At 44.6% G+C, this 20,647-nt stretch overlaps 3 protein-coding genes across 16 annotated transcripts in view; 1 reads left to right on the top strand and 2 right to left on the bottom strand.

Annotated features, from left to right (window-relative positions):
• PAAF1 (proteasomal ATPase associated factor 1) overlaps positions 1-1,126 on the bottom strand; it is a 79,019-nt gene extending 77,893 nt beyond the window's left edge. Inside the window, exon 1 of one of the 8 annotated variants that reach the window (XM_055282887.2) lies at positions 990-1,126. In XM_055282887.2, the coding sequence (XP_055138862.1) occupies positions 990-1,036 (47 nt within the window). In that variant the 5' untranslated portion in view covers positions 1,037-1,126. The remainder of the gene's footprint in view (positions 1-989) is intronic. The other 7 variants (XM_063641371.1, XM_063641374.1, XM_063641375.1 and 4 more) reach the window with 7 other exon arrangements.
• The window catches only part of COA4 (cytochrome c oxidase assembly factor 4 homolog), a 38,538-nt gene extending 33,229 nt beyond the window's left edge, over positions 1-5,309 (top strand). The window contains exons 2-4 of one of the 4 annotated variants that reach the window (XR_010121354.1): positions 917-1,301; positions 1,487-1,586; positions 4,676-5,309. Coding sequence is in view for 2 of the 4 variants with exons in the window: in XM_055282925.2 (XP_055138900.1) it covers positions 4,692-4,955 (264 nt within the window). In the remaining 2 variants the exon portion in view is untranslated. Of the gene's footprint in view, positions 1-916; positions 1,302-1,486; positions 1,587-1,933 lie in introns of those variants that run through there. The other 3 variants (XM_055282925.2, XR_010121353.1, XM_055282924.2) reach the window with 3 other exon arrangements.
• Positions 5,310-13,770: 8,461 nt separating this feature from the next.
• The window catches only part of MRPL48 (mitochondrial ribosomal protein L48), a 76,413-nt gene continuing 69,536 nt past the window's right edge, over positions 13,771-20,647 (bottom strand). For 3 of the 4 annotated variants that reach the window (XM_055282908.2, XM_063641390.1, XM_055282909.1), the window contains 3 exons: positions 18,642-18,744; positions 15,107-15,196; positions 13,771-14,080 (listed from right to left, as the gene is read on the bottom strand). In XM_055282908.2, the coding sequence (XP_055138883.1) occupies positions 14,006-14,080; positions 15,107-15,196; positions 18,642-18,744 (268 nt within the window). In that variant the 3' untranslated portion in view covers positions 13,771-14,005. The remainder of the gene's footprint in view (positions 14,081-15,106; positions 15,197-18,641; positions 18,745-20,647) is intronic. The other variant, XM_055282910.2, reaches the window with a different exon arrangement.

Below are 20,647 nucleotides of genomic sequence, written 5' to 3'. Positions count from 1 at the left end.
TTGTTTCAATTTGAAAAACCCTTATTAGTAGTAGCAGTTGCCAAATATAGCACTGCTATATTCATCCTGATGCCTAGAGAAATAACTGGAACAGTATAAGATCAATAAATGTTAGATGAATGAATAGTTTGCTGTGTATTCCTAATTAAGACGTCAGCTTTTCCTCTTTTTTGAGATGAGTATCGCTCTGTCACCCAGGCTGGAGTGCAGTGGTGCAATCTCGGCTCACTGCAACCTCCACCTCCTGGGTTCAACCGATTCTCCTGCCTCAGCCTCCCGAGTAGCTGGGATTACAGGTGCCCACCACCACGCCCCACTGATTTCCGTATTTTTAGTAGAGACGGAGTTTCACCATGTTGGTCAGGCTGGTCTCGAACTTCTGACCTCAACTGATCCACCAATCTCAGTTTTCCAAAGCGCTGGGATTACAGGCATGAGCCACTGCGCCCGGGCTGGATGTCAGCTTCTTGAAGAGTAGGAACCATCACTTATATTTACAGTATACATCTGAGCTCCACCAAGCATCCAGTACGGGGCCTGGACACAGTATTAGTTTCGTTAATAGTATCGTCCAGTATGGCTAATATCGCATTAGGGGCCTAGGAGAATACAAAGGTTCCATCACATACATTAAGTGGTGGTGAGTACAGGGACTTCTGGAAATAACTGACGACTAATCAATATTTGCTAAATGACTGCTTGGCCAAAAGCCTTCCTGCCTCCCAATATCCCTGTCTTTCTCCAACTCATTGATGCTAGTTTTGACGCGGGGATCACACAGCTCATGTGCTCCCTTGGCCTGGGGATAGCTTTTCAGAGAATGACCATACGGGTTTGATACTTCTTTTTCCGGACCCTGTTCCCTCCATATCCCTCAACAATTGACGAAGTAACCCCTATTGATATCCTGGACCAGCCATGGCTCTCCTTGACGCAAAAGCAACATCCACTACCCGCCTCCTCTGACTCTGTTCTGGGCCTGGATTCACCTGAGGGCTTGCGCCCAGTCGCTCTGAATCCTCAAAGGCGCCGCCATCTCGACCCCGCCTCCACCAGCCCACCTCTTCCGCCCCTTCCCGGAAGTGGGTCTCCGAGAAGCGAGCGGCCAGGACAGAGGTGGGCTCAACACCAAGAGGCCACCAATGAAAACGTGCCTTTTTCACATTCCCCGCCCCTTCCGTGTGCACGCTCCCCACGAGGGGCTGGTTCCTGAAAGGTTGGACGGAGGATCCCCAACCACCTGCGAAGCCCAAGCCGCCGCGTAGGAGCGTGCTTTCCGGCCCTCTTCTCCCACCTGTTCGGTGAGCATCGCGTACCGCGTTCTTCAGGAGGCGTTGCGGGCACAACGGGGCTGCGATCAGCGGGCGCGCGCGCGCGCGCATGCGTCCTCAAAGTTCAAAGTCCTCGATGCGCCTGAGGCGCCTCAGGCCTCGTGGCTGCCAGCATTTTTCTGCTTTAAGATCCTTTCCGTGACTTCCTTGTTTAGGCCAGCCTCCACGATCCAGCTGCCAACCATCTAGCCTACCCTGATCTCTGAGCAGGGGTCGTCCTCATTTTACTCCAGAGGAGACTGAAGCCAGAAGGTGGTGAGACGAGAGTACAGTAGCATTTACTGAGTCCTATTGTAGCCCAAGCACTTTTCATTCGTTATATTAATCTTCATTCTAATTGTGCGAATTAAATATTATTAATGGGAAAACTAAAATGAAAAAGATTACATAGTAAGGCGTAGTGCTGGGATTTGAACACGGATCTCTTAGTTTAGGATCAAGGCACTTTCCATTCCACTGTTCTTTCTCTAAATTATTTGCTCCTGGCCTATTTAAAGAGTTAACCGTGTATTTAGGAAGAGAAAACTATCATTTATTGAACTCTTTAGACATACCAGCCTCCTTACAAACCTTACCTTTTTTTTTTCTTTTTTTTGAGACAGGGTCTCCCGCTGTAACCCAGGCTGGAATGCAGTGGCGTGATCACGGCTCACAGTGTTGCCCAGGCTGGGCGCAAACCATCCTCCCGCCTCAGCCTCCCAGTGTTGGGATTACAGGCCTGAGCCATGGCACCTGGCTTCATCTCTGTGTTTCCAGAGAGGTTATCAAATGACATGTCCAAGGGCACCAAATGAGGCAGTGACAAAGCTAGGTCCAAGTCTGTTTCAAAGCCCATTTTCCCCCTCTTGCTTAAGTTATACCGCCTCCAAGGCAAATGAGTTGTGTAAAGTGCCTAACTCCCTCTTGTGACTTCCCTGTTGCCCTCAGAATAAAAAGTCTTATACTCCCTACTATGTCCTACAAAACCTTGTGATGATCACTTACTTATATCACCAATTTAATATTGTCTTGTTCTCACACTGTATTCTCCCATCACTGAACTTTTTTTTTTTGCTCTCATGTGTCAGATTCTATCTCAACCACCTGCTCTTCCATTGACCAAAAATAGTTTTCCCATCTCTGGCTAACTTCTGTTCCATCTGTCAAGTTTCAGCTTGGAAATCACTTCCTCTAGGAGGCCTTCCCTGCCTATTCCTGCCCTTGACTGGATTAGGTATCCCTCCACTGTGGTCCCAATCTTTGCTATCTGTGCACTGTGTAGTAAACTGCCCTGTTTCCTTGTCTAGGTTGTAAACTCCTTGAAGCCGGGAACTTAACTGACTTAGACAGTCTTGAATCCTCAGCACTAGCATAGTGCCTGGTACATGATAGGTACTTAATCATTTGTTGAGTGAATGAGAGACACAGTGAAGGCAATGAGTCCTAGTTCCTTTACAGCCTATCATGGTGAAATTTTTGCAAAGGCTGAAGTCATTTCTCTTCAAACCTTAAGTTCCTTCTGTATGCTGCTTTCTGCTGAGTGTTCTGATGCAGACGGGCAAGACAGTTTGGGCAAATAAATGTACCTCACATTTTTGTATAGTTTACAAAGCCATCTCACCTTATAGACCCAGAGGTCAGGTTTCTGCATGCTGTATGCTACAGCCACACTGAACTCTTTCCATCCTTCCCATGTGTCAAAACCTACCCATGTTTGCGCACTCTTTCACTTTCTTTGTTTGTTTGGGAGAGGGAGTCTCATTCTGTCACCCAGGCTGGAGTGCAGTGGCGCAATCTTTGGCTCACTACAATGTCCGCCCCCTGGGTTAAAGCGATTCTCCTGCCTGAGCCTCCCGAGTAGCTGGGATTACAGGCGCCTGCCATCACGCCCGCCTAATTTTTGTATTTTTAGTAGAGACGGGGTTTCATCATCTTGGCCAGGCTGGTCTTGAACTTCTGACCTTATGATCCATCCGCCTCGGGCTCCCAAAGTGCTGGGATTACACGTGTGAGCCACCGCACCCAGCCTCTTTCACTTTTTAAACTTTGTTCTTCAGCATAGAATAAGGCTAGTAGGATAAAAGAAGAAAGATTATTTATTTATTTGAAACAGGGTCTCACTATGTCACCTAAGCTGGAGTACAGTGGCACCATCATAGCTCACTGCAGCCTTTGAACTCCTGGGCTCAAAAGATTCTCCCTCTTCAGCCTCTTGAGTACCTGGGACTACAAGTGTGTGCCACCATACCCAGCTAATTTTTACATTTTTTTTTCTTTTTTCTTTTTTCTTTTTTTTCGAGACGGAGTTTCGCTCTTATTGCTCAGGCTGGAGTGCAATGGTGTGATCTCGGCTCACCGCAACCTCCGCCTCCCGAGTTCAAGCAATTCTCCTGCCTCAGCCTCCTGAGTAGCTGGCATTACAGGCATACGCCACCACACCTGGCTAATTTTGTATTTTTAGTAGAGACAGGGTTTCTCCATGTTGGTCAGGCTGGTCTGGATCTCCTGACCTCAGGTGATCCGACTGCCTCAGTCTCCCAAAGTGCTGGGATTACAGGCGTGAGCCACCGTACCCAGCCATTTTTAAATTTTTTTGTAGAGATGAGGTCTTGCTATCACCCCTGCTGGTCTCAAATTCCTGGGCTCAAGGGATCTTCCTGCCTCAACCTCCCAAAATGCTAGGATTACAGGTGTGAGCCATCATACCTAGCTGAAAGTTTAGTTCTTTTTAGGTAGATCAGAGATAGCTTATCTAAAAAGATGATATTTCACCTAATTCATATTCCAATAGCAAAATCCATTGAGCTTATTGAATGTTATGTCAAGCATTCTCACATAGTTTATCTCATTCAGTTCAAACCACTTTGCAGGCCTGCTCTCAGCCAGGCCTACTGCTGGGGTCACAAAGGTAAATCAAGACAAACATCAGCCGGGCACAGTTGGCTCACACCTGTAATCCCAGCACTTTTGGTGGCTGAGGCAGGAGGATCACTTGAGCCCAGGAGTTTGAAACCATGCTAAGCAACATGGAAAAACCTTGTCCCTACTAAAAAAATCAAAAAAATTAGCTGAGTGTGGTGGTGCACACCTGTAGTCCCAGCTACTCTGGCTGGGGAGGGACTGAGGAGGAAGGATTGCTTGATCCCTAAAGATGGAGGCTACAGTGAGCCTGGGCAACAAAGCAAGACACCCTCAAAAAAAACAAAAACAAAAACAAAAAAAAACAAGCATCTATCTTCAAGCTTAGAGTCTCCCACGGGAGACAGACACATAAACAGGCTAAATGGTGCAGTCTGGTCAGTGCTATTTATAATCTAGGAACCTTACATATTATATCCCTACTCTAACTTGTTAATGTTCTATAGACTCCCCGTCCCCAGGATGTCAACCTCAGTCCCTCAAGGCCATACCTGGACCCAACGGGTGAAGAAGGACGATGAGGAGGAGGACCCACTGGACCAGCTTATCTCCCGCTCTGGCTGTGCTGCCTCCCACTTTGCAGTGCAGGAGTGCATGGCCCAGCACCAGGACTGGCGGCAATGCCAGCCACAGGTGCAGGCGTTCAAGGATTGCATGAGTGAACAGCAGGCAAGGCGGCAAGAGGAGCTGCAGAGGAGGCAAGAACAAGCCAGTGCCCACCACTGAGACCCCAAACCACCTATCCCCAGTAGGTGGCCCTGCCAAGACCAGCACCCAGCAAGATTATAGAGGAAGAAATCCTAAATGCTGGCTGTGGGAGGTCTAAAACATGGGGATAGTTTTTGGATCTGGAGTTGAGAGCCATGGGTTTGGACATGACTGGCACAAACAGCTGTCATATGTTCATGGTCAGATCTCATACATCCTCAGCTGTCTTGTTCCACCAGTATTTGCCAGGAAAACAAAGAATGTGTTAAGGGATGCTCCCCCACCCCACATCTTGGGTCAGTGTGCCAAGTAGTGAGATGATTTTAGGGACATTTTATTTTAAATTAAATTCATAATCTAATGGTAAATTGATTACCTGATTAGTGCCTTTCTGTTTCATCACTTGTTCTGGATGTTTCAATTAGTTTAGTGGAAGGAAAAAAGTAAATGGGGAAACTTTTTATTCAAATATGTTTTTCTTTTGTTTTTTTGAGACAAGGTCTCTGTTGCCCAGGCTGGAGTGCAGTGGTGCAATCAGGGCTCACTGCATCCTCAGTGGGCTCAGGCCATCCTCCCACCTCAGCCTCTCAAGTAGCTGGAACCACAGGTGTGTGCATCACCACACCCAGCTAATTATTCAAATATTGAGTACCTATTAAATGCCAGATTCTGTTGAATTAACAGATACCGAGTCTGGCTTTAACTTGCTCCCAACCCAACAAACACACAGTTGGGCTAACATTTTTAAAGTATATTTAACACTAAAATACAGATTTTCAGCTTTTGAAAAGTGGAAAAGCTGTCAACATTGATTTTTATTCCCTCTTAACAATTTGCTGGAGCTGAATAATAACTCCCCCTTTAAGTAGGTTGTGTTTTCCCATTCAAAACAGTTGCATATCACTTCTCATTTTTCTTCAACAAAACGACTCTTCCATTCTATTCTTTTTTTTTTTTTTTTGAGATGGAGTCTTACTCTGTCGCCCAGGCTGGCGCGCAGTAGCGCAATCTCGGCTCACTGCAACCTCTGCCTCCCAGATTCAAGTGATCCCCCTGCCTCAGCCTCCCAAGTAGCTGGGACTACAGGCAAGCACCACCACACCCGGCTAATTTTTGTATTTTTAGTAGAGAACAGGGTTTCACCATGTTGGCCAGGCTGGTCTCAAACTCCTGACCTCAAGTGATCCACCCTCCTCAGCCTCCCAAAGTGCTGGGATTACAGGCATGAGCCACCACACCCAGACAATAACAAATATTTCTTCAGAATCTATTAGAAGCCCAAATCTGAGGTATAGTAGGCCTTAAAATTTACTTTGAACCTTCATGCCAGTATTTGGGGAAGAAATAAAGAGAAAAGAGGGGAGAAGGTAGGAGTTTAAAGAACAATCCTATTTCTGGCTGAAGGGGATAACCAGGCAAATTATAAAGACAAATTGCTATGTGTGTGTGCTCAGTGCTGATTCATCAAAGGAAACAAGCAGTGTTCACTGGACTTTTCAGCAACAATCTCAAAGAAGAGAAGGGATTAGTTGAGTTGAACTTTTAAAGCTGAAGGAGGCCAGGCATGGTGGCTCACTTGAGGTCGGGAGTTCAAGACCAGGCTGGCCAACATGGCAAAACCCCATCTCTGCTAAAAATACAAAAAAATTAGCCAGGTATGGTGGTGCATGCTGAGTGTAATCCCAGCTACTTGGGAGGCTGAGGCAGGAGAATCACTTGAACCCGGGAGGTGGAGATGGCAGTGAGCCAAGATCGCACTACTGCATTCTAGCCTGGGTGATGGAGTGAGACTGTCTCAATAAATAAATAAATAATAAAGATGAAGTAGACATTACCTATTTGTAAATTATAACAGAAAAGATTACCATCCAGAATTAAAAGTACCTGAAAGCCACCAAGAAGCACATAGTTTGATAGCAAAGTGAACAAGTAAGGCAGGCGCAGTGGCTCACGCCTGTAATCCCAACACTTTGGGAGGCAGAACTGGGTGGATCACTTAAGATGAGTTTGAGACCAGCCTGGCCAACATGGCGAAATCTCGTCTCTACTAAAAACACAAAAAAATGAGATAGGCATGCGCCTGTAATCCCAGCTACTTGGGAGGCTGAGGCAGAATTGCTTGAACCCAGGAGGCAGTGGAGGTTGCAGTGAGCTGAGATCCTGCCACTGCACTCCAGCCTGGGTGACAGAGCAAGACTCCATCTCAAAAAAAAAAAAAAAAAAAAAAGTGAACAAACCACAAAACATAGGAAACTGTAAATATGCTCTATATCATGGATAATCAGAGAAATTTTGTTTTTGTTTTTGGTAGAGATGAGGTCTCACTATGTTGCCCAGGGTAGTCTCAAACTCCTGGGCTCAAGTGATCCTCCCACCTCAGCCTCTCAAGGTGTTGGGATTACAGGCATGAGCCCCTATACCTGGCCAGAAATGTATTTTTATAAGACATACATACTATTAGGTTCATTGCAGCATTGTTTATAATAGTAAACAAATGGTCCCAATGTCAGTTTCCATCAGTAAGGGCTCCATTTGCTGTGTATTCAAATCTTTTATAGCAGGAATGTGTGTATTTTGTGTAAGTAAAAATAGTAGGCTATGGAGGAGGGGGTGATAGCAGCAGAGAGAAGCATAAAAGGCCTCTTTGGCAGGAAGGATGGCTTCCAGACCAGCTAAGTGGAGCAAGCATGTTTTGAAGGACACTGGTTCTAATAGGGAGTTAGCACAGGGTGGGTCACAGAATGTACTTGATCAGGCAAAGAGGACTCTTGCCATCCAAGCCTGTTCCCTCAGATAAATGGGGATAATTCCTATGTCATAAGCCAAATAAATGAGGGAATGAAACATATGTAACTAATAATAAAAAGTGTTAAAATTTATTGGGCATTTAACTCAGACAATCTGGTTCCAGAGCCTGCTCTCAATCCCAATGATGTGCTGCCCTCACATCCTAGTTACGCCACTGACTAGCTTTGTGACTTTGGACAAGTTACTTAACATCTCAGGATCTGTTTTTACCTGTGTAAAAATGCATATATAGTACCTTTTTCACAAGCCTCAAAACTAATATAGGCCTTCCTCATAGGATTGTTGAAAGGTTGAGTTAAACATTGGTTTAGCTTAGGAACAGCATCTGGCACATAGTAAGTGTTCAGTGAACGTTAGCTATTACTGTCATCACTATTAATGTGTGCTAGTGACTGTCCTGAGTTACATTATCTAATTTCTTTTTTTTTTTTTTTTTTTTGAGACAGAGTCTCACTCTGTTGCCCAGGCTGGAGTGCAGTGGCGCAATCTCGGCTCACTGCAAGCTCCGCCTCCCGGGTTCACGCCATTCTACTGCCTCAGCCTCTCTGAGTAGCTGGGACTACAGGCGCCCGCCACCATGCCCGGCTAATTTTTTGTATTTTTTAGTAGAGACGGGGTTTCACAGTGGTCTCGATCTCCTGACCTCGTGATCCGCCCGCCTCGGCCTCCCAAAGTGCTGGGATTACAAGTGTGAGCCACCGCGCCTGGCCACCATCTAATCTAATTTCTAATCCTCTGAACATGGCATTCACTGTCCTTTAGATGAGGAAATAAAGCCCAGACTGGGGACCAGACTCCAAGTGTGTCTTGCTCTAAAGCCTAGGCTGTTTTCTACTCTACCCTCACAAGCATCTGGTGCTCAGTACAGTGCTTAACACACAGTAGTGAGTAACCACATTGACTGTGTAAATATTACTTTGCTTTTGTCAGCACTTTGCAAAAAGGAAATTAACTTTTTGCAATTAATTAGTGCAAGTTGCCCACAGTGATATAGCTTGGTATGTTTTTCTTTAGTCTTAGCTCTGCAGCCCACAGTCTAGGAGCTGAACTTTAAGGTGCTTCATACCTGTCCCTATAGGATCTAACTCGGGCAGCTTTGGGTTGCCTCTGCTTAGAGGCTTGGTGCCAGGGATGAGTGGAGACCGACCTCTTGGCTTGATGCCTGTCTTGGCTAGGCCTAGGGCAGACTCATAGTTTAGCCCTTCCTTTCAAGGTCCTTGGCTGGGGACTTGGCCTTGTGCTCGGTACAAAGGTGCAATGCAGTGTGTTTTACGAGATGAGTAAGAAGATACTCCTCTCACCCTCTCTCCATAAAGTTGCCAGACTAAGTCCTTGAGCTGCTGACTTCAGAAACCCAAAGAGAACTGAAGCAAGTCCAGATTGAATCCTTTTATTTTCCTGTAGAAAATGCTGGGGCTCCCTCCTCGCTCAGCAAGGACTTAAAGCAAGCAGAGGAAGTAGCAGGGATTCCTCCCTGCCAGCAGCTGTCTTTTGAAGAGTTTTCATTCTTCAGATCCTGGGCACTCTGTCTAAATGGTGAGCTGATTTCCTAAAATGAGCTGAAATGTCTGAGAATGAAAGTTATTCCACGGGGATTATTATAGTCAAATGAATCATTTCAGATTCTGCAAGAAGATCAGACACGTGAAAACAAAAATTCACAAAGAGATCAAAGTACAGATTAAACAAGCACAAGACACATTGGCCACCTCTGTCTCCAGTGTCTGTCCATCGGGATTAGTTCTAGGCACACCCAATACAGGCTCAGAAAGCTTTCCTTAAGTACACTAGAAACAGGGGACCCAGGAGCCTCAGCATTGCTAGTATCTGAGTGGCCAAAATACCTAGATTTGTTTCTCTGTGTCTAAGACATACCTTTTCAGAATCTACAGCTGGCCATTCCCAGGATTCCATGGTGGAGGAACAAGTCATCCTCAGCCAGAGGAAAGGAACGAAAATGAAGCTGAGGAATCTGCTGGCCTCAACTAGGAAAACTGCCCATTTTACCCAGGCATCCTATCCTTGAAAGTTAGTGATCTGGCCAGGCATGGTGGCTCACACCTGTAATCCTAGCACTTTGGGAGGCCAAGGCGAGTGGATCACCTGAGGTCAGCAGTTACCAGCCTGGCCAACATGGTGAAACCCTGTCTCTACTAAAAATACAAAAATTAGCTGGGTGTGGTGGCGGGTGCCTGTAATCCCAACTACTCAGGAGGCCGAGGCAGGAGAATCGATTGAACCTGGGAGGCGGAGGTTGCAGTGAGCCGAGATTGCACCATTGCACTCCAGCCTGGGTGACAAGAGCAAATCTCCGTCTCAAAAAAAAAAAAAAAAGTGATCTACATAAAAATCATTTTTTAAAAATCTCAGTAATATGCACTCAACCAGGAATCGTGTGATCTTAAACCATCCTTGGCTCTGCCACTGGCTAACTAGGTGACCTTAGACAGTCTCTTTCTCTCCCTGGCCAGTTAACACATTTGTAAAATGAAGACCAAAATAGTTTATCCCCAAGGTTATGTATTGATAGATCCAGGATTAGAACCCATCTATTCTGATTCCCAATCCACTGACATTCCTTCTTCTCTCCTACCTATCCCTTGTGATTTCATGGCACTACTAGGCATAATTTAACCCCAACTAGGATATTCAAAACTAAAAGTATGCTGAAGGAATGAACTACTGATACGTGGAACACAAGGGATAAAACGTTATGCTAAATGGATGAAGTCAGGCACAAAAGAATACATACTGTATATTTCATTTATATGTAGTACTAGATAGGTAAAACTAATCTATGGCAGTAGAAACGAGGTTAGTGGTTACTTCTTGGGGAAAACATGAAAGATGGCTGGGTGTGGTGGCTCACGCCTGTAATCCCAACACTTTAGGAGGCTGAGGCCGAGGCAGGCAGATCTCAAGTTCAGGAGTTCGAGGCCAGCCCGTTCGAGACCAGCCTGGCCAACATGGTGAAACTAAAAATACAAAAATTAGTATTTACTAAAAATACAAAAATTAGCCGGGCATGGTGGCATATGCCTGTAATCCTAGCTACTTGGGAGGCTGAGGCAGGAGAATTGCTTGAACCTGGGAGGCAGAGGTTGCAGTGAACCAAGATTGTGCCACTGCACTCCAGCCTGGGCGACAGAGCAAGACTCTGTCTCGGGGCGGGGGGAAGAAAAAGATTATGAGGGAACTTTTTGGGGTGATGTACATGTTCTTTATCTTGATACAAGTATGGGTTTCATGGGTAGGTAGATGTATTTTCAGAACTGATCAAATATACACTCAAGATCTGTGTGTCACTATATATAAATTATACCTCAATGAAAACAATCTTTTAAAAAAGTATGCCAAGAAGTTTTAGAAGGGAAGGAAATACAACATTTACTGAGCATTACTAGCTCATTATGTATATATTATCTCCATCTCAAATCCCTAAAAAGGGATTATCCTCACTCTTCAGATCAGAAATCTGAGGTTCTATGAGGCTAGAATAACTCAGCTTCAAAATGAATAAATGTGGAAGCCAGGCACAACCCAGGTTTGTTTGTCTCTTTTCCTTTAGCAGGTTATCTCAGGGAGGGAAGGGAAGGTATTTTCAACCTGGAGCCAGAAGACTTGTGTTCCCTTTGGTTTCACTGCCATGTGATCCTAAGAACATCCATTTCCTTCTGGACCTCCCTCCAGAAGAGTCAAAGCTCATAGTTGTTTTGTAACCCTGAGGTTCTGGCAATCAGAATATCTCCAGTCCCTCTTACCAGGATAAGGCATTAAGAGTAATTTCCATTTGTTTCAGGGCAAACTAATCATGAGCAACAAAAGCTCTCTGACTCTGGTGAGAAGATAAATCACCAGCTAGGTCAGTGACACAAGAGCTCCAAGGTGACAGAATCCAGCTGCCTCCTGTGTAAGAAGCCTGACTCATCCCTGAGTGATGTGATAGAAAAAGATGGACTAGGAATCAAGAGATTTAAATCCTGCTGCCCTTTTCCAGTGACATATCCCATGACCTTGGGCAAAGGATTGCCCTCTATGGGCCCCTAACCTGTACTATCTAAAAGAGACAATTAGGTTGGCTGGATCCTAAAGTCTTTATGCTCCAGTATCTTGTCAGTTTATGAAATCCTGATTCCTGCTTCTACATATTGATAACAGCTGAGCAACTGGAAAAGACTGCTATTTTTTCCAGGTTTCCAAATGGAAAACATGTGACACTGCCCATTGCCTATATGATATAGAGGCAATACACATACAGCTACCCAACTCTGCCATTGTAGCATTAAAGCAACCAGAGACAGTATGTAAGTGAATAAGCATGGCTCTGATCCAATGGCAGGGAGGGGTTTTGGAACTAGATAGAGCTGGTGACTGCACAACATTATGAATATACTAAATAAATGCTACTGAATTACTCATTTAAAAATGTTCAAGGCCAGGCACGGTGGCTCACACCTGTAATCCCAGCATTTTGGGAGGCCGAAGCGGGCAGATCGCCTAAGATCAGGAGATCAAGGCCACCCTGGCCAACATGGTGAAACCCAAATACAAAAATTAGCCGGGCGTGGTGGCAGGCACCTGTAATCCCAGCTACTCGGGAGGCTGAGGCAGAAGAATTGCTTGAACACAGGAGGCAGAGGTTGCAGTGAGCTGAGATCGCACCATTGCACTCCAGCCTGGGCAATAAGAGCGAAACTTCATCTCAAAAAAAAAAAAAAAAAAAAGCTGGGTGTGGTGGCGGGCGCCTGTAGTCCCAGCTACTCGGGAGGCTGAGGCAGGAGAATTGCTTGAACCCAGGAGGCAGAGGTTGCAGTGAGCCAAGATCGCACCACTGCACTCCAGCCTGGGTGACACAGCGAGACTCCGTTTCAAAAAAAAAAAAGTTTAATTTTGTATATATGAATTTCACCTCAATATATTATTTAAAAAAACACAAACAGGCAGTGGGTAGGATTTGGTTTATAGGCAGTAGTTTGCTGACACCTGACCAAGATCAACTTTGAATTCTTTGCTTAAACTCCATCTAGGGAAACTTAATTAGCAGTTATGTAACATCTGCCTGAATACCATAAGTCACTCATTACCCCCACAAAGCATTTTATTTCACTTATGGGCAGAATCTGTTTCTATCTGGAGAGTCTTTTCATGTACAAAGCCAAAATGTCCCTCTCTCCAACTTCCACCCATAGAGAGTTTACTTATGTTATGATTCTCTGCTTCACTACAGGACACCATGCCAGATTGCTTTAAAGGATGAATTCTCTAGTTGGAGAAATATGGAAGGGGAACATGCTTCTGTGCTAAAGCATCAGGCAAAGAGAAAATAGAATCTTTTTTTTTTCTTTTTTTCTTTTTTTTTTTTTTTAGAGAAAGGGTCTTACTCTGTCAGCCAGGCTGGAGTGCAATGGCACAATCATAGCTCCTGCAGTCTTGAACTCCTGGGCTCAAGCAATCCTCCTGCCTCAGCCTCCTGAATAGTGGGACTACAAGTGCATACCACCACGTCCAGCTAATTAAGATAAAAAGTTTGGCTGGGCGCAGTGGCTCACGCCTGTAATCCCAGCACTTTGGGAGGCCAAGGCTGGCGGATCACGAGGTCAGGAGATCGAGACCATCTTGGCTAACATGGTGAAACCCCGTCTCTACTAAAAATACAAAAAATTAGCCGGGCGTGGTGGCGGGCACCTGTAGTCCCAGCTACTTGGGAGGCTGAGGCAGGAGAATGGCGTGAACCCGGGAGGCAGAGCTTGCAGTGAGCCGAGATCACGCCACTACACTCCAGCCTGGGCGACAGAGGGAGACTCCGCTTCAGAAAAAAAAAAAAAAAAAAAAAAAGAATGTTTTTGATAAAGACAGAATACTGCCAGGCTGGTCTCAAGCTCCTGGCCTCAAGCAGTCCTCCTGCCTCGGCCTCGCAAAGTGCTGGGATTACAGGGATGCACCACCGTGCCTGGCCAGAATATAGAATCTCTTAAAGATACTCCACAGGATGGGCCAATTTCTGTCTCTAACACACACATACATATACACATCAGCAGCAGATTTTTATTAGATGGAAGATAACAAGCATTACCTCATAGGTAAGTGGTAACAAATGGCAAGTACAGCCATGCAACAGAGGAGTGAGGACATTACTGGCTATGGGAATGGGTACTTATGAAATCTAAGGGTCAGGTCTCCTGATGAACTCTGACTACCCAGTAAGCTCTTCTCCTTGGCACTCAATATGACCATTGCTGGCATGAAAGGGTCTACAGTAGCTAGTTCAACTTGGCCAACAGTTCTTCCAGTTCTGGTCGAGCTTTGAATCGTCCCTTGAAGTCTTCTTCAGTGTGCTAAGGAGAAGAAAAATAAAATAAGTGGAAATTACTGCAGAGCTTTTAGTTACCCAGATATGCACAGCATACAAAAAGGGCCCTTGAACCAGCTCTGTAGAGAATCATTCAGATTCAAGTAACTTTTATTATCTGCTATGTAGCAGACTTATATTAGATACTGGGGATTCAAACTTGAATCAGACTTCCTCCTTGCTTTCAGTGAACTTATAGTCTGGTTAGAAAAGACAGATATATGAAGATTTAATGTCAAAATGCTATAACTATCACAATAGAAGCATTTGAGAGAGAATACCAAAATTATTTACATAGGAAATAAAACAAACAGAGATTGGACTGTTTTAAGGCAGCATGACCAGCACATGCTGTCCCTGTCTCCAGATCTGTATGAAGCCCAAATACCAACCAGAAGAAGCTTGACAAGCATGGACTCAGAACAAGCAGAGCTGGATGGAGCAAATGGTACCAATCTAAGATGACCTCATACATCTGTGTCATTAGAAGGATCATCTTGGCAATTGGACCCAAATACTCAGTATTTAGGCTAAGACTCCTAATGTTCTCCAAGTTTTCCATGCCTGACAAAACATTCTATTGACTAGCATTCTTTATGAAATATATTCAGTCAAGCTACAGTCAAGCCTTGAAGATCCAGGAATCTTTTCTCTAACATGTATTTTCCTATTTGTGTTCTGATGTATTACACCATATACTATCTTAACCCATGTTCTTTCTTCCACACAACTGCCTGAAAGGAGAGAATTCTGGGGCCTCATAGGCTCACCACCAACATCAGGATGCTGTGCTGAAAGTCAGCACTCACAGGCCACAAAGCATCATCCCTGATGCCTCAGAAGCTGGACTAATGATCACAGTGTCATCAGAGTGTACAACTTTTCTGATTAATATTTAGGTCACATTATCCACATTTCTCTGTTCTTTCTAAAGCCAGGAAGTCCACATGTTCTTATCCTTATTTTGAGCATATGCAGGCCAGCAGGGGCCTCTTCTCAAACCAGCACCTACCTCCTTCACTGACAGTCTGACTCCTTCAGGAAGACTGCTTTGGATTATTTCCAAGAAAATTTCTGCAAATGTAGCACTCAAACCGCTGATCTGCAAAATGAAAGAAGGTGCTCTAAGAGGTAGGAGGAGCTGAAAACGAGGTAACTGGGCAGACATAGTATGGGTTCAAATGCCAGCTCCAGTAGAGTCTGGAGAGCCCAAGGGTGGAAGATTAACACCAAAACTGGTTTCTGAGCTGGCCTCTACAGGATTTCTCCTGCCATCTGCCAAGGTGCTGAGATGGTCACTGCCAATATCTGCTCCTGTGGGCATTAGATGTCATTACTCGACCAAGAGGTTTTAAAGTCCAGGGTCTCTTTCTGTTGCCCAGGCTAGAGTGCAGTAAAACAATCATAGCTCACTGCAACCTTGAACTCCTGGGTTCAAGTGGTCCTCCCACCTCAACCTCCAGAGTAGTTGGGACTACAGGCATGTGCCACCAGTCCCGGCTCATTTTTTATTTTTATTTTTTGGTAGAAACAGGGTCTTGCTGTGTTGCCCAGACTGGTCAAATTCCTGGCCTCAAGCAATCCTCCCACTTTGGCCTCCAAAAGTGCTAGGTTTACAGGCATGAACCATGGCACCCAACTCAGGCTGACTTTCTTATTTATTTATTTATTTTTGAGACAGAGTCTTGCTCTGTTGCCCCCAGGCTGGAGTGAAGTGGCGCTATCTCGGCTCACTGCAACCTCTGCCTCCCAGGTTCAAGCAATTCTCCTGCCTCAGCCTTCCAAGCAGCTGAGATAACAGGTGCCTGCCACCATGCCTGGCTAATTTTTGTTTTTGTTTTGTTTTGTTTTTGAGATGGAGTTTCGCTCTTGTTGCCCAGGCTGGAGTGCAATGGCGCAATCTTGGCTCACTGCAATCTCTACCTCCCGGGTTCAAGCGATTCTCCTGCCTCAGCCTCCTGAGTAGCTGGGATTACAGGCATGCGCCACCACGCCTGGCTAATTTTGTATTTTTTTTTTTTTTTTTTTTTTTGAGACGGAGTCTCGCTCTGTCGCCCAGGCTGGAGTGCAGTGGCGCAATCTCGGCTCACTGCAAGCTCCGCCTCCCGGGTTCTCGCCATTCTCCTGCCTCAGCCTCTCCGAGTAGCTGGGACTACAGGCGTCCGCCACCACGCCTGGCTAATTTTTTGTATTTTTTAGTAGAGACGGGGTTTCACTGTGGTCTTGATCTCCTGACCTCGTGATCCGCCCGCCTCGGCCTCCCAAAGTGCTGGGATTACAAGCGTGAGCCACCGCGCCCGGCTAATTTTGTATTTTTAGTAGAGATGGGGTTTCTTCATGTTGGTGAGGCTGGTCTCAAACTCCCAACCTCAGGTGATCCGCCCGCCTCGGCCTCCCAAAATGCTGGGATTACAGGCGTGAGCCACCATGCCCGGCTAATTTTTGTATTTTTAGTAGAGCCAGGGTTTCACCATGTTGGTCAGGCTGGTCTCAAACTCCTCACCTCAAGTGATCTGCCCGCCTTGTTCTCCCAAAGTGCTGGGATTACAGGTGTGAACCACCATGCCCGGGCACACTGACTTTCTGATTCAACTCAGCTTTGCCCATATCCAGGCATACCAGGACCTTACTGGTGTCAAACGCTGTGCTAAAAACACCGAGGTGAATCAGATGTATGGTAAAAGGGCAGGCAGGGGGCTGCAAGGAACCACAAGAGAAATTCCTACCCAACTCAACCAAGGAAGGTCAAAAAAAGCTTCCAGGAGAGGTAGTGTCTGGGTGAAATCTTGAAGAAAAACAAGAGTAAACTAGGAGAATTCAACAGTAATGTGGAGGATTTTGAAGGCAGAGGAAACAGCATTCAGTAAAATGTGGGGGCATAACAGTGTTAGGAAATTAAAACTAGCTCTATTGGCCGGGCACAGTGGTTCATGCCTGTAATCCCAGCACTTTGGGAGGCCAAGGTGGGCGGATCACCTGAGGTCAGTAGGTTGAGACCAGCCTAACCAACATGGAGAAACCCCGTCTCTACTAAAAATACAAAATTAGCTGGGCATGGTAGCGCATGCCTGTAATCCCAGCTACTCAGGAGGCTGAGGCAGGAGACCCGCTTGAACACAGGAGGTGGAGGTTGCAGTGAGCCGAGATTGTACCATTGCCTTCCAGCCTGGGCAACAAGGGTGAAACGCTGTCTCCAAAAAAAACTAGCTCCATGTGTGGCTGGAGTAAATGGGCTGTGAAGAGGAAAAGCAGGAGGAGAATCATGAAGGCACCTGAGTACCAACCTAAAGCATTCAAACTATTCTATGGACTTCTGGCATGTCAGATCTGTCACAGGATATATTATAAATAATTTAATCCTGATAATATTTAAAAAGCCAAAGATTGCACTTAGTTATTTTTTAAATTAGCATATATAGACTTAAATTTAATATTCATTTTATTACCTTGCTGATATGTTCCTTCAGTGGATCAAAAAAGGGTGATGCCTATACCATAGAATATTATTTGGCAATAAAAAGGAATGAAGTACCAATACGACAGAGATGAACCTTGAAAACATTACACTAAGTGAAAGAAGCCTGACACAAGAGGCCATTTAATGTACAATTCCATTTAAATGAAGAGATAAATCCATAGAGATAGAAAGTAGATTAGTGGTTGCAAGGGGTTAGGGCAACCAAGAAAGAGGAGTGACTGCTAATGGGTACACGGTTTCTTTTAGGGTGATGAAAATGTTCTAAAATTGATTGTGTGGTTGGTTGCATAACTCTTTGATTATATTAAAAACTTTTTATTGTATACTTCAAATTGGTAAATTGTATGATATGTCCATTATATATCAATTACTGCTGTTATTCAAAGGGGGATGATGTTAAAGCTGTGAAGCTGTGAATTTTTTATACCTCTGGGTACCTCGTGGTGGTGTGGTTGGCACCCATCATTATCTGCAGGAAGAAAAGAGGACAACTGCTAGAGATCAAAGGAAGGCAGCCACTGAGGGGTTTCAAGCAGGAAAATGACATGATCACTTGGTATGGGGGTAAAGTGAAGTGGATGAATCTGAAAGATTTTTAGGAGGTAGAAGCTATAGAATTTGGTGAATGAATGGCTATCAGAGGACAAAGAAGGGTGACACATTAGGCTCAAAGGTGGGGAAGATTACAGAAAAAGAGGAAAATCAGTCCCTCTACAACTAATTTTGCATAGACGGAGTGCAGGGAGGACTCCTGTGGAACATCCAAGTCGAGAAGGCCAGTAGACAACTGGGTATCAAGTTTCAAGCCTCAGCCAACAGATCAGGACTAGAGATATATACATCTGGGGGGTTATCAGTATTAAACGATGATCACTGAGGCCTAAGGAATGAATGAGACTGCATAGGGGGAAGGTATTATAAAAGGAGGGATGGAGGCATCAAGAACTGAACCCTGGAGAACACCATTATTCAAGAAAGAAAAGAAAAGAGCATAACAGGAAGTGAAAAAGTGGACAGAGAAAAGAACCAGGAAAAGCAAATACATTTTTTATTCTCCTGGAGTGCCTACCTGAACCACTCGCTCATGGGTGGTAAGCACTGAGTCCAGGAACATTTTGCTGCCTTGGTCCTGCAACTGCAACACTTCTATGGTTTTGGTTGGCATTGCATAACTGTGGGAAGGAAGAGTCAGCTACAGTGAGTGTTCACTGAAGCCAGCAGCCACTTCAATCATAGTAGTCCATGAGTATAGCCACTACGGCATGCGATAGTTCCCAGAATGTAGGGGATGCTTACCTGCAACCAGAAGCAAAATAACTAGATCCCTCTTACCTCCTTCAAAACTCCCTAAGCAAATACACCATGTTTAATGCAGTTCTGCATCTCTAATCACACTTAATACAATACTCCAAAAAAAAAATACAATATTCTGAATAAAACCTGGTGATTAATAATAAATAATTTGTTGCTAATGAAGAATAGCCCATTCTAAAAGAATCAAGTGACCAGGTGTGGTGGTGCACACCTGTAATCCCAGCAATTTGGGAGGCCAGGGCAGCCGGATGGCTTGAGTTCAGGAATTCAAGACCAGCCTGGGCAACACAGTAAGACCCTGTCTCTACAAATATACAAAAATTAGCTAGGTGTGGTGGCACACACCTGTAGTCCCAGCTACTCAGGAGGCTGAGGTGAACAGATTGTTTGAACACAGGAGGTCAAGGATGCAGTGAGCCAAGATTGCGCCACTGCACTCCAGCATGGGCAACAGAGGAAGACCTTGTCTCAAAAAAAAAAAGAAAAAAAAAAGAAAAAAATCAAGCTCCCCACTAGGTATGCTTTGGAGGCTAACCTTGGGTATTTAATCTGTTCTGGAGAAATAAGGCATGAAAATTAATTGTTCTAGAACAGGATTTCTCAACCTCAGTGCTACTGACATTTTAGACCAGATAATTCTTTGTTATAGGGGCTGACCTACACATCCATAAACATCCCTCTACCCACTGGATATCTGTAGTATACCCCAAGTGGTGACAGTCAAAACTACCTCCAGACGTTGTTAATTTTCCCCTGAGGGGCAACTTCTCCCAGATTATAGAGTTTATGCTTACTAAAACTGGCTTCAGCAAGTCTACATGTTGCAGTGAAAATAACACAGAACATGGAGTCAAGTGTTGGTTCTGCTACTTATTAGCAATATTTACTTAGGTAAGTCATTCCCCCTCTGGGCCTCAGTTTCTTCATGTATAAACAAGATAGCCATCTAGGCCTATATCAACAGAGAATTGTGAAGACTGGTGTATTAATGAGATAAGGCCGGACTAATGGCTACACAGAAATATGGTAGTAGTGTTGTGTTCATCTTATCAAAAAGTTCATCAAACTGAAGATAAATGAAATAAGATTCCTAAATTTTCATGTGTCACAAAATCATCACTTAATAGCAAGGGGCATGGCCCTCTATAGGTGGACCTCTACAAAAGAAATTTAGTGTAATAGGCCAGGCGCAGTGGCTCACGCCTGTGATCTCAGCACTTTGGGAGGCCGAGGCGGGTGGATCACAACATCAGGAGTTTAGAAGTAATGGAAAATGAACTAGAGACATGACAGTCAGTCCTGGAGTTAAATATTGGCTCTGCCAATTATTACCTATTTGAATTTGGAAATTCAGGTTTCTGAGTCTCCATTTCTTCTGCTATAAATTGAAAATAATAATACCTAATTCATAGAGTTGTTGTAATGATTAAATGAGATTACATAAGTAATTACCTGGCATAAGGTCAGTAAATGCAAGATATTGCAAATTCTTTCAGGTAGTCTTTCTAAATAACATCCCTCCTGCTTTTCAGCATTATCTCTGATCTCCTCTTCTTCTGATTCAAATACAGTAATAACTTTCCAACATAAAAAAATGGGGATACAATCATAGACTTCTTATGGATGTTCAAGTGAAATAATTGTGTTTCAGAAAAATAAAAACACCCTAAAATACTATTTTTCTTTTTTGGCATTCTGCAGATAGGACTGACTAAAGTGGGAATTGTCCATTCCTGCCACTAATAATGGGTTTTATTCTTT

The sequence above is a fragment of the Symphalangus syndactylus genome, chromosome 6 (genome assembly GCF_028878055.3).
Source record: "Symphalangus syndactylus isolate Jambi chromosome 6, NHGRI_mSymSyn1-v2.1_pri, whole genome shotgun sequence".
In the NCBI taxonomy this organism is placed as follows: domain Eukaryota; kingdom Metazoa; phylum Chordata; class Mammalia; order Primates; family Hylobatidae; genus Symphalangus; species Symphalangus syndactylus.
This window is presented reverse-complemented; position numbering and strand designations above follow the sequence as displayed.